We start from the raw sequence: 14,208 nt of genomic DNA, 5'->3' as shown, positions 1-14,208 counted from the left end.
TCGTAAAAATTTTAAAAACTTTTTAGTTCTGGAACAAAGCTATTGTGTTGTTCATTTGGCTGTAATTACTGCAAAAATCGCATAGCCTCTACGTTACATCGTTGAATATTTGTATACAATTTGGTGTTAAACGTAGTCCCTATTTACATTACGCAATTTTCCTTGCGGCAATTGTCAGTTTGTAGGTCAAAGAGGGTTTTGAGAGGCAAGGGGTTACCATATGCCTCACCCCTCTCTCCATCAAACTGACAATTGCCGCAAGGAAAACTGCCTAATGTAAATATGGACGTAGTAACGGAAACAAAATATAACTGTTTTTGTATTTTTAAAGCCCTGAACACATCCAACGTGGGAGTTCAGTTTTATGCCATTAGGTCTGTCTGGTTACCCTAAAATTTGTAACAACTTGTACCAATTGTTGCTGGAAGTCGTCTGTTAACACAAAAAAAAAACCAGCAAAAGAGAGCGATTCGAGAGAAATATTTTGACAGTTCTTTCACTGAGAGTCTGTAAATTCTTGTTGGACAAATTTCTTCTAGCAATTCTTCTTCTTCCAGAAAACAGTCAATCATCTGTTTTTAGTTTTTTGTTGATTTATGTTTGTGAAAATTTATGCAGAACAAATTTGTAAAGTGGAAAAATGCTTTTTTGTTTCATTTTATTTTTTATTTTTAATAAAATACAACGTGTTTGCTTCCTTTATTGGCGGACAAATTGTTCTGTTTTGGCAAGCCAGCTGATTACTTGCTGGTTTTTGCTGGGAAGGTGTCTGTTTACTTTTTACAATTTTCTAGCAAAAGAGAATAAAAACCCCTTACTCTCTGAGAAAGTTCTTGCTGGACAATTCTTGCTGGGAAAGTAACCAGACAGAATTATTTCTGGTAGATGAATAAAGGAAAAAGTGCTGCCAAGTTTCAATTTTTCTTTATTCTTCTACCTGAAATGACACAAAACTTTACTCAAACGTTGGATGTGTTTAGGGCTTAAGTTTCAAATTTGAAAATAGTAGTAAATAGTAGCTTCTTGCAGGTTCTGGAACAGAGCAATTGTTTCTTTCTGGTAAGATACGATTGATTAAACAATTTGTTTCAATTAAAAATCCACAATTATTGTAACAATTTCAGTTTACAGCCTGTTTCTGTATGTCGAAAGAAGAATGTATGCGAAAGAAACACGTCCAAACTCTTGTGTGTTTTTCAAATTTGTTTTTGTTTTGAATCAAAAGCAAAGGTAAAATTATTTCGAAAACTAAAGTTTGGTCGTGTTACATTCGCACAAATTCTTCTTTCGACATACAGAAATCGGTTGTTAATCGGGTATGTTCTGAGACACACTTCACCTCTCGTGTAAAGTGAGAGGAATTTTTTTTGACAGCCATTAGGCTTATTTTTCGAGTATTTTATGGACGGACTAGAGTGTAATCTTCCTTTTAAATACCCTAATGAATCTTAGCACCAAGAAATTCGCAAAAATAGGGTGAACAAAATACTTGAGGCGTGAAGTGAGAGGTGAAGTGTGTATCAGAACATACCCGAATGTTGTCTATGGGCTCCCTTAAAAAAGAACCACTTTCATTATGTCTTTATTAAAATGTATCTTTATTACATTAACTAAATAAAATAGTTGTGTTGACAAAAAATAATAAAATAAATAATTGTTTCTCTGTGCTTTTTCTTCTTGTTGTTTCTAAAATAAAATAATAGTAAATATAACATTTAAATGCGTGTTTTTTGTTGTCTCAATAATGCTTGGTTTACATTTACGATATCCACTCGATTTCAAATGTCAATTCCATTGCTTAAACGTCAAATAAAATCCAATGGATTTCGGATGAGTTTTCATTTGACGGATACGCAAAGGAATTGACAGTTAAAATCGAGTGCATTTCGTAAATGTAAACCAAGCATAAGAGAGATTTTTGTTTTGCTCTTTGGTTTTTAAATCATTTGAAATGCATGAAAGGTAGTGCGCGTCGCATGGTTCTACACTTAAAATTTCTAACATTCTAAGCGTCGAAAAAACCAACAATACTTAAATTTTAATGAATTTTGAATTACATAGCAATAGAATAGTAATAATCTGGGCCAAGTGCAAGTGGTCTACATGGTAGCCGTTGCCCTCTCTTGTTGACCATTATTACCACCATTTTCAACATTGATATAATTCTCTTGGACATCTTTGACCATAAAATCAACCAAATTATCCAAATCGTATTTGTGCTGCCAATTCCAATCACGGCGTGCCTCACTATCATCGAAAACTTCAGGCCATGAATCGGCGATTTGTTGTCGGCTATCTGGTTGATAGGTTACATGTAAATTGGGTACATATTTGCTAAGTTTTTCCACCAGTTCTTCGGGGGTGAATGACATGGCAGTTACATTGTAAACACGACGTTTCAGTTGCTCGGATGGAGCACACATGAATTCGTGCAGGGATCTGAAAGGAAGGGGGAGGGTTTTATTAAAAAATATATTATTAAAAATTAAGTTACACTGGCACATAAAACACTTGTTTTTGGAAAATGCACTTTTGACAGCTTTAATGACGCGTTTTTTTTTAACTCTTTTCATGTAAATGCGCTATCTAATATCTCACCTTAAACAATCCTCAATATACATCATGGGTAAACGTGTATCAGGTCTCAAGTAGCAGTTATATTTGCCAGTTCTCAAAGCCTCATGGAAAATGGCGACGGCATAATCTGCGAAATACATACAAGTAAACAATTTTTAATTAATTAAAAAAAAAATGAGGTTAGGTTTTGAGAATATTTTTTGAAGGGTCATCAGACCAAGAACGAAATCCGAAAATGCGTTTCAGTAAAGTTGTGCTTGGTTTACATTTACAAATCCACTCGATTTCAACTGCCAATTCCTTTGCGTATACGTCAAATGAAAACTAATCCGAAGTCCATTGGTTTTCATTTGACGTTTAAGCAATGGAATTGACAGTTGAAATCAAGTGGATTTCGTAAATGTAAACCAAGCATTGGGCGTCATTTCTGATAAAAGAATAAAGAAAAAATTCGATCTATGTTGCTCCTGCTCTTTTATTCCTTTATACGAAATTACGACTAACGTTACTGAAACGTTTAATGTGTTTTTGGCTTCACAAACGTAAAGGCATAAATATGTACCGTCCGTTGTGTGACGTGTTGCGCGTTGAATACAACAACCACATGAAAAATGTGTAAGTGATGCCAAGTTTGTTGTTGAAATTTCCATGTGGTTATTGTAACGCAACGCTCAACGGACCGTATGTGTCTCGGCCTTAAACGGCGTTTGCATTAGACGACTTATTTGACGTTTGCGCTACGGAATTGACATTTTCAACACAGTGGGTTTATTAAAACTGGTTATGTGCAAACGGGATAGTAGATTCTGCTTTAAAAGTCTGCGATTAGCAGCAATTTAAAGCTGTCATGCCCTAAACACATCCAACGTTTGAGTAAAGTTTTGTGTCATTTCTGATAGGTGAATAAATACAAAGTGCTGTAAAGTTTCAAATTTTCTTTATTCTTCTACTAGAAATGACACAAAACTTTACTCACAACGTTGGATGTGTTTTCAGCTTCAGGCCACACCTTAAATGGAATGGAATTGCCATTTTAAACACAGTGGGTTTATTAAATCCGGTTAAGTGCAAACGGGATATAATACCCCGGTTACACTTAAACGGATTAACCTAGTGGCTTTGGGTTTTAAATGTTTATTCCATAGCGTAAACGTATAATAAATCCTCATAAATAAGGTTAACCCAGCAAAAAACTCTAGTGTAACCTTACTATAATACCCCGTTTGTACTTAACCGGATTAACCCAGTGGGTTTGAGTTTCAAATGTCAATTCCATAGCATAAACGTATAATAAATCCTCATAAAGAAGGTTAACCCGGCAAAAAGCTCTAGTGCAAACGCAGTTATAGACTCCGCTTTAAAACCCGCGCACATACGGTCCGTTGCGAGTCGCGTCACGCGTTAAAAACAACAACCACATGAAAAATGTGTAAGTGATGCCAAGTTTGTTCTTGAAGTTTTTATGTGGTTGTTGTAACGCAACGCTCAAGGCGCCGTATGTGCAGCGGCCTTATATGCCGGGGCTATAAAATTCTGTGATTAGCAGCAATTTAAAGCTGTCAGGGCACACCTTAACGTCTAACTTGGCAGCACTATGAAGATATCTGTTCACACTTTAAATTTACATATTAAAATGTTATTTTTTCAACTTACCAGTGGTGCCACCGCCTGGAGGATCACTGGAAATAACACCTGGGAAGCGTAAACATCTAAAATCTAAACCAAACTTATGATAATAATACTCTCCAATTAGTTCAGCATGAACTTTTGAGACACCGTAAATGGTGCGGGGCCTTTGAACCTAAAAAAAGAAACAAAAGACAACAACAAATTGTAAAACTAAATCATGTCACAACAACAAACAACAAGGTAACCTACTGTAACATTTGGTGTTGGATTACGGGGACTGTCGGGACCAAAGGCGCCAATAGTGCTTGGTACAAATATGCGCAAATTATATTGCTTGGCAAGTTCGATAACATTGTGGACACCTTCAATGTTGACTCTGGAATGGAGGGGACAAGAAATGACAAGGGTTCGTATGACAAAATAGTACACATCTAACTATGTTATTACATTACACAAGGAAATAAACAATTTGCCATCAAGCAACAAACATGCAATCACACAAATAAAGTTAATTAAATATATTCGGTGGCCATATACATAGCTGGCATATTACAACATAGTAGTAGACACAATAAGCTAAATTATTATGTTTTATTGTTGTTGCTGTTATTATAAACAACAATTTAGTTAGTGAAAGTCTGTTAATTTCCATGGTTACCACAATGTATCGTAGCACATACATACCTTACAGCTAATGGCACATTTTGTTCACCCACTGCTGAGAGCAGGGCTGAAAAGTGTATCAACCAATCAACTCGATGATCTACAACAATTTTCTGTAATCCTTTGAAATCCAAAATATCAGCAAAGATATATGGTCCACTCTCGCAAATGGCTTCATTGGGCTTTATGATATCGGATAGAATGACATTTTCACTACCATATTGGGAACGCAGTAGCTTGGCGCATTCAATGCCCAATTGACCCAAACCACCTGGAAAAAGGGGAGAAAAGAGGGAAAAAAAATAAATAATGATAAAATTCCATGATTTGCAAAGTTAATCTTCATTTACACCTAAAGAGTATTGCTACGTTTATATTTACGAAATCCACTCGATTTCAACTGTCAAATCCATTGCTTAAACGTCAAATGAAATCCAATTGATTTCAGATGAGTTTTCATTTGACGTATACGCAAAGGAATTGACAGTTGAAATCGAGTGGATTTCGTAAATGTAAACAAAGCATATGTCAAATAACATATTTTACAAAAAACAGCTGTTTTTATTTCATTTAAACCGCATTTACACCACGGGTTACTTGAATATCAGTTATAAATTACTCAAAACATTTGTATAATAGTATGTTTCTATATAACTGGCCTAGGCCTTAAAGGCCTAGGTTCATAAGCGGCATCGCCTGCTTTCTTGCTTCATTTTTGACATTATAAAAATAAAAAAATAAGGAAGGCCGAGCAAATTTCGAACTGGGTTGCCCTTTTCTTTATTATTATTTTATCAGAAGCAAGTAAGGCCAGCAGACGAGGCAGCTTATGAACCTAGGCCTTTAAGGCCTTGTCTTGCTTAATTTGTGACATAATAAAAATAAAAGAATAAAGAAAAGCGTTTTCTAATTTTCATCGTGTTTACTATTTAAGAAAGTAATGCTAGATTTACATTTACGAAATGCACTCGATTTCAACCGTCAATTCCATTGCTTAAACGGCAAATTAAATCCAAAAGTTTTCAAATGAGATTTCATTTGACGTATACGCAAAGAAATTGACAGTTGAAATTCGCTCGATTTTGTAAATGTAAACATACTATTAGAGCTTTTTGCCGGCAAACCTCTTTTATGAGAATTTATTTGACCTACATCCACTGGATTTACTAAATCCAGTTATATGTACACGTTCTATAATGGAACATATAAACTATATATGTATGTATTTTGTAGCCTTTCCTTCACTTTATCCTCCACACATAGTACTCAAAGCAAACATGTATTTGCGCAAATTTGCAAACTCTTGAAGGCCAAGCACAAATAAATTAAATATTAATTTCCTCGAAAAAAACAACATCCAGTGTTATTCACCCCTCTTGGCCATAAACGCAATCTTTTACGCTCTTAACTATGTATTTGTTTAATGGCAAATTATTAAAAAAAAGCCCCACTAAACGATGTCACATGCCAACTTGGTTAAAGATGCGAATATTTAGCATATTTCTTATATTTTAGATGACCTTGATTTTGGCAGACATTTTCATGAGCTTTGCCAAATTTGTTGGCAAATAAATGTTCAAAATATTAAGTAATAAAAATGAATTATGTTAAACAAATACTAGATATGTATTTTTGGAAAACGAGGAAAGTGGTATCCCACGTAAGCAAAACTCACTACCAACCCTGGGGAATGTCACTGTATGTGACTAATATGAAAAGAGTAGTAAAAACGAGAAGAGTTTCTTATAAACAAAATTAGGTATTTGCTATTAATAACTTATCTTGAGACAATGTGTATGGTGAAAAAATTTGTTTACCACCCGGAAAAAAGAAGGATGCTGATGCGAATTTTCTAGATAAACTGTGAAGTAGATTTTTTATATAATTATTCAGCCAATTTGGTTGGGTAATGCGACAAAAACCTTCAAAATACCAAAAATCAAAAGGTTATTCCATGGGTGCTATACCAAACATCTTAACCTGCGTTTACACATGACAGGACAGTAGGCAAAAACAGTTGTAAAATTATGAATGAAAATCGTCGGTTTCGTTTTGTTTTCCGTTCACATGTTTTGTTATTGTTCGTGCTCTTTTGATTTCAACACATTTTAATTATTTCACTTTTTTTACAAAAATGTCAAAAAATTTTTACCCATAAATTTTTTCAGCAACTTTTCCTTTATACAAATGTCAACATCTGCATCATTAGTAATAATTATTACTAATTATCACGTAAAAAGACACAGCTAATATCATGATTTATTTGCTACATCCGGCCATAATCTACCAGATTTATAGGTCATTTAGATATGACTTCATTAGCCGGATTTAGCACATTATCAGGTTTTATTTGCTAAATCCAGCCAAAATCTACCAGATTTCCCATACAAAAATAAATCCTCCTATTGAGTGAATTTGTTTTAAATCTGACATAAATCCTCGTATACAACTCTTTTTTTTGCAACATGTTGCTGGAAATACAAAAAGTTGCAAGCTGCCACAAGAAACAAGGTAGTTGCATCGGTGAATTGCTACACTAAAAACAATTTAATATGTAAAAATTTGTAAACAAGGCGGAAAAAATTAATTTGTTTTGCTGTACAAAGTTGATTTTAATCAACCAAGACTAATATTTATGATGTCTAAACGATAAAATAATTCGTTTATTTATTTTAGATGGGCAAACTGCGATAAAATAATTCTTTATTTGCTCTTTAGTTAGCATTAGTAGCATAATGTGCTAACATTTTCAGTATTAAACAATAAATTTGTAATTTGACGTACGTTTTTTGAGACGAATTCAATTTACAAAAAATTCTTTTGAAGTTTCAAATTCAATCAGATGGGCAGATGCATCAGCCTTGGTAATTGTGCTATGAACAAAAATCAGCTGACTGCCATTTAAATCCTCCAAAATGTATATCTAAATGCAATGAGATTTGTACTGGATTTATTAAATCCAGTCGAGGATTTATGGCTAGTCTAAATGAGCTATTACTATTCAAAAATAAATCCTCGTACTGACTAGATTTGTTTTTAATCCGGCATAAATCCTCGTATCCAACTCTGTTTTTTGCAACATGTTGCTAGAAAATTACCAAAAGTTGATAGTATCTGTGTCTTTTTACTTACTAAATGTTGCTGAAACATATTTTTCAGCAACTTTTACTTTACACAACTGTCAAATTCTGCAACATTAGTAAGTTTGTATACATTTTGCTTAATGTCAAATGCGCCCAAACATTAAAAACAGAAACTAAAAGAATGAATGTCGAAAATAATTGAATAAAACGTTATTTAGCCTTTGGTAAAGGCTCTTCAGACATATCGGCTGTGGAGCGGCTTCGTTATCTTCTAACTTTTCCTCTTTCAAATGCAATTTGTTTTTTACAACGCTGAATATTTGTTCAGTCATTGTATGGCTTTCATGACAAACGCTCAGCGTAGTATTTGTAAGTTTTGAGTTTGGCTCTGAACACTAACACGCTGTGACAACACTTTTTTTCATGTGTTTTTCAAGGACGTTGATTCAAACTCCAGCGTGGCTCAAGCTCATTTTTAATATTAATTTTTAATTAATTTCTCGTTAGAATCGAGCTTAACTAGGCGTTTACACCAGACAGTTTGTCTTCAAATACAACTCTGATTTACTAACACATACATACATTTGTCGGCTGTCTTCCAGCTGTCCATCACTTTTTCAGAGACAGTGAGGCTAAAAAATTTTTGAAATTTTTGTAAAAAATAAGTGAGATAATAATTGAAATGTATTGAAAACAAAAAAAAAAAAAACATGAACAAAAACAGAATATCTGAACTTAAAACGAAAATAAATAGATGATTTTCATAAATAATTTTACAACTGTTTTGTCGGGACGCCTATGTCACACAAACGAAAATTAATCGATGATTTTCATTAATAATTTTACAACTGTTTTGTCGGGATGCCTATGTCACACAGTCAAGTTTTAGATTTCTGACAATCAATACATGAACTCAACTGTCCTGTCATTTGTAAACGCAGGGTAATGACCAATGAAACAAGTGAAAAAGGAAAGCCGAAGATTCGAACCCACACAACCATCACAATGTGAATGTTTTGCCTTTGGTAAAGGCTCTTCAGACATGGTATGTACACTTTTTTAACAAAATGTACGATTGATACCATGGTACAAAAATGTATCCCTGTGTGTAAAATATACCAATATGAGCAAAGGGGGGGGGGGGGGGGGGGGGGGGGTGTCGATATATCATACAAGAAATTGTAAAAGTGTAACACACGACTTTAGCTCTGTTCCTTTACGTGCAACAATCTTCAAGTTTTACCACTTTTTACTCGAAAAGCGTTCCTTTACTTCAGACACTATACAATTCATATGGGAGCAGTTTACAACTTTTACTACTTTTGCCGGTTTTACCATTTTTAAAAGTAAAGGAACAGACCATTTGTAAGTTATTTTGTATGTATACGTAAACAAACATCAGCTGACAGTTTATATCCTCGAAAAGCTAAGTGTAAAGATTAACCCACTGGATCTATTGAACCCAGTGGGTTAACCTTCAATAGTGTAACCGGGGTATAAATTATTTCTCGGAAAGGAAAGCTGAAGATTCGAACCCACACAAACATGTCACATATGGTATGTTCCTTTACTTTTGAAAATGGTAAAACTGGCAAAAGTAGCAAAAGTTGTATTCTACTTCCATATGAATTGTATGGTGTCTGAAGTAAAGGAACGCTTTTCGAGTAAAAAGTTGTAAAACTTGAAGATTCTTGCACCTAAAGGAACAGTTGTACAACACTGTTCGTTGCAACATCTTGCTAGAAGAGTACTAAAAGTTGCAAGTATTCTCCTCATGAACACACGTTTACATTAGGGATATAACTTTTTGCACTTTTTTGCAAATATCAAAAATACCACCACATAGCCGTGTAGAGCATGAAAAACTATTATGAAAAAAGGTGTAATTTTTTCTCTATCGCGAAAAAAGTTTCCGCACCAAATGCATTGAAGTTCAGTAATGTATTTTTTAATTTTAGCTGTTATGACAACATATTTGCTTTTAATTAAAATTTTTATTTTTTTGTAATCTAATTTAAAATCATTATCAAAGCGTTCTGGACCAATTTGTTCTCAATTCGCGCCATTTCGGAGCATTTTTGGAACTTTTGACACTATTGCAATTTTTGTTTTTTCTTTATAAACTCGTGAATTTTATGTTTATATTTATTGTACCTATCGGACAAGAGAATATGGTGTCATTTCCAACAAATTCGCGAAAGTTACAGACAGTTTTTAATGACTTTGCACTACTATAAAGGTGTTCTAAAACGTAATCTACGACAAGTGTTTGGGACAAATTCGCCAGTTTTCCGTCATTTCTGGTATAAAATAAAAGATCAAGGGCAAAATAGATAGATTTGGTATCAGAAATTACGCCCTGAAACGTTGAATGTGTTTTCAGCTTAAGTTGTGTCCTTAAAGGCCTCGGTACAAAAGAAGCTTCGCTTTCTGGCTTAAGCTGCGAACTCATTTAAACGTTTGAGTCATGGTAGAACAAATATATAGTCCGGTCAAAATAGACATTGAAATAGCAAAAATTCCCACAAAGCTGAATTTTGGTGGAGAGCTAGGGTTTGCCATTAGAAGCAACGTCCTAAACGTCCCCATCGATCCCATGTGTGCAAAAAAAATTATTCGGGGTCAAAGGTCAAAATTTAAGGGTTTTTAGGTTTTCGGATTTATTTTTTGAAAACGGTTGATCTAATCAAAAAGTGACTAAAGTAAATATTGTAGACAGAAAAATTATCTACAAGTTTGACCATTATAATTTTTTCCCTGAAGGAACCATTCTTGAGATATAGCTGTTCTAAAAAACACATGATTTTTATGCACTTATAAGGGAAATATGCACATATTCAGACGAACCGGCTAAAATAAGCGAAGTAATCGGGTCTGTCCCCCAAAAAATATATATTTTCTTTAAGAGTGAAATTATAGCTATCTTCTAAAAAAAATTCCAACAAAATCGGAGTGTGTTTAGTAGAGTTATTCAATGTTAGAGTCATTTTGTGCAAAAATAGCCCATTTAACCCACATGTATAATCGAAAGCCCAACGGGAACGACCCCAACGAAAACTCTCCGATTTTGTTCAAGTTTTGTCCGAAGATAGGGTTTGTTGCGCTGATTACGGAAATGTATAATTTTCAACGGTTGCGGATCCGGTTCGCCGGTTATTAGACCCGAAAGGCCACATTTAAAAACCGGGTTAAACCCGGTTCTACTGAACCGATTACTGCAAAGTGGATATCGTTTGAAAGCTTACGGAAGTATCTAACACATAGTGTCGTTACTTTAACCGGTTCGCCTCATAATGTACTTACGCGGCTAATTTTTTATTTGACCTTTAGATCGAGATATCTCGAAAATGGTAAGTCTTTTTTAAGAATCATAAAGACCAATCTTGTAGACAATTATTGAATCTACAACTTTTACTTTAGCGGGCTTTTGCTAGGTATTACCGTTTTTGAGAAAAATTAAAAAAAAACTGAATAATGCCTCCAAAAATGACCTTTGACCCCGAATAACTTGTTTTGCACACATGGGATCGATGGGGACTTTTAGGACGTTGCTTCTAATGGCCAACCCTAGCTCTCCACCAAAATTCAGCTTTGTGGAAATTTTTGCTATTTCCCTCTTATACGCATGTCTATATTGACCGGACTAATAAGGTAAAGTTAATACTACAACAAATACAACTCGAACAACAACCACAAAGGAATTTGTTTTTGTTTGTAACGTTACTGCCAGTTGTATTTGTAAACAAAACAAGGAAATGCCTATAAATTATTGGAATTTAAAAAACTAATAATTTTTCACATTTGGTTGAATATTTTGGAAAACATTAATGAAAATTCGTTACATTTTCAATTTTTATGTTTTCACATCATTCCACTAAATGCATAAATTCTCGCAGAAAGTAGAATTCTTGCAGAAAAGTTTGGGGTCGCTGGAAATTCATAGAAAAAGGAGAAGCTGTTTCAATGTTTTGTTTTAGAAATCAAAGAAGCACATGTTTATTAGGGATTTATTTTTTTAAATTTTGACAAAATACCTCACATATTAACGAACGTTGTATCGCCTCTACAAGCGGGGATTTACTGCGCAGCTTATCGTTCGAATTTGGAGGAGGTTACATATCATTGATATGAAGAAGTCTTTCCGGGAAATGGTTTTTTCGGAATGATATTTTTTTTTTCTCAAAAAATATATGTCCCTAATGTACATCGAAATAGAAATAAATGTATAAAATGTCATATGAAATTTGACACTAACGTTACAACCCAGTTCAGTCAGCTGTGTATTGCTGCTACCTTTTCTTATTTTACCATGTGTTTGAGTAAAGCTTTGTGTCATTTCTTGTAGGATAATAAAGAATAATTAAAGCACTTTGCCTTTAATTCTTCTACCAGAAATGACACTAAACTCCACTCAAACGTTGGATGTGTTTTCAGTTTTAATTCATTGGCAGGTGATTTCGAACATGAATAAAAGGAAAAAGGGTAACATGGTTCTAATTTTGACGTATGGCAAAGTATGGCTTTGTTACATGTAGCATCTTTGCATAAAATCGGATTTAATAAATCCACTGGGTTTCAAATGTCAATTACATAGAGCAAACGTGAAATAAATCCACATAAAGAAGCTTTAGCCGGTAAAATTTAATGCAAACATGACCTAAGTTGTCAGTTCCATTGTCAATCAAGTAAAGCCGAAAACACATCCAAATTTTCAGTAAAGTTGGGCATCATTTTTGATAAAAGAATAAAAGCAAGGGCAACATAGATCGAGTTTTTCTTTATTCTTTTATCAGAATCCGGATCCGGCTTGATTTCTTTGAAGTTGTTTTCATACATTTGACCCCAAATAAATCGGGATCATATATGTATGTGTATAGCGCCTTTATATTTATATTATTTCTTTATCTATTTTCATAACTATCAGAAATAAGTCACAATTCGCATTCATACTTTCAAAATGTTGAAAGTTAATGAGAATTATTACTTAGAACGTAACATTTAAGCACACAAGAAATCACTACTTCATATTCCACATAAATGTATCACCAATAACTATAAACACCAAACATTTTTAATACATTTATCACTTTGTTAAGACCCACCGGTAATCAAAATTTTTGGTGGTCTGCCCATAGTTCCATTGTGCATAGAGCGGCGTAGAAATTCTCTAGCTTTGGGTGTTAAAGTTCCAGTGCTAACTGTGTTTTGCACTAATGTCGTTAAACACTTCCGAAACATTGTGTTTTATTTGTGTGTTTCTCTTTATGTTAATTATTATGACACTTGAATATCAAGGACACTTTTATTAAAATTTCCTTCAATTATGTATTTCACTTGCACTTCTCAAAAAATGATGTTTCCTGTTATTCTTTATTTCAAACTATCCGTAGTACGGTCAAATCACCAACCGTTGTTGGTGATGTTTGATTGTCAACTGATTTCACTTTTGTGTGCGATTTTCATCAAATCTTGTTCTATTCTGAAAAGAATTGGAAAATGTATTATTATTGTCGTTAATGTATTTGTTCGGCGTTTTTATTCTCACTTTCAACTGTAGTGGGGAATATAGACTATTGTGGGGATATGTTTCTGTTGCTCACTCTCTGTTTGTATGCAAGTATTGGTAGATGACAATTCTGACGTTAGTTCGTTCATAATAAGAATAATAACAACAACAGGAATGTATGTAGTGGGGAAGATGTGTTTTTTTCGGGATATTATTATTTTGTGTTGTCGAGCAGTGAGTGGATCAGACTGTCGGTCGGTCGACCTGACTGTTTGTCTCTTCAAATCGCGTGTTTTGAAAATTATTGTTTGGCTGGCGGTCTGTCTGCTTTTGGCATTTGTTCAGGCCCCCAGTGAAGAAACGTTTTTCATTTTATGGATGACAGATGTCACACACCGACGACGCACACATGTGAACAAGTGTGGGGATATTTATTCCTTGTGGCTTTCCTTTATTCCCTTAAAGGTTTATGCAACATATGCCCAATTATGGAAAGAACTAGATTAACTTATGATTAGGTTAGTGTTATTGTAATAAGCAAACCATTTAGCAAGTGATAGTTTTTCGAAACAGGTTGAAAACACTTAAAAAAATATGTGAGTAAAATAGACATAGGTTATATAGTCTAAATTCTATATGTATCAAAATGGTATTCTGCATCTGTAGTGCGATTCTCTAAAGGCCTGGGTACGTAAGCTGCCTCGCTTACTTGCCTTGTTTTCCTGCTTCATTTCTGACATAATAAAAATA

At 34.0% G+C, this 14,208-nt stretch overlaps 2 protein-coding genes across 4 annotated transcripts in view; one reads left to right on the top strand and one right to left on the bottom strand.

Annotated features, from left to right (window-relative positions):
• Positions 1–14,208, top strand: part of atk (artichoke) — a 100,576-nt gene that overhangs the window by 50,512 nt on the left and 35,856 nt on the right. The gene's annotated exons all lie outside the window — the stretch shown is intronic.
• On the bottom strand, positions 1,575–13,428 carry Tdh (L-threonine dehydrogenase). Its single transcript, XM_073986135.1, has 6 exons — positions 13,055–13,428; positions 4,891–5,140; positions 4,456–4,582; positions 4,231–4,378; positions 2,599–2,704; positions 1,575–2,439 (listed from the first exon to the last, which is right to left on the bottom strand). Exons 1-6 carry the CDS (start codon positions 13,188–13,190, stop codon positions 2,100–2,102), a joined length of 1,107 nt encoding a protein of 368 aa, XP_073842236.1. The 5' UTR covers positions 13,191–13,428; the 3' UTR covers positions 1,575–2,099.

This window comes from Musca autumnalis, unplaced genomic scaffold (genome assembly GCF_047663935.1).
Source record: "Musca autumnalis isolate F117 unplaced genomic scaffold, ASM4766393v1 scaffold_4, whole genome shotgun sequence".
Taxonomy (NCBI): Eukaryota; Metazoa; Arthropoda; class Insecta; order Diptera; family Muscidae; genus Musca; species Musca autumnalis.
Note: the sequence above shows the minus strand (reverse complement) of the source record. Positions and strands in the feature narration are given on the sequence as shown.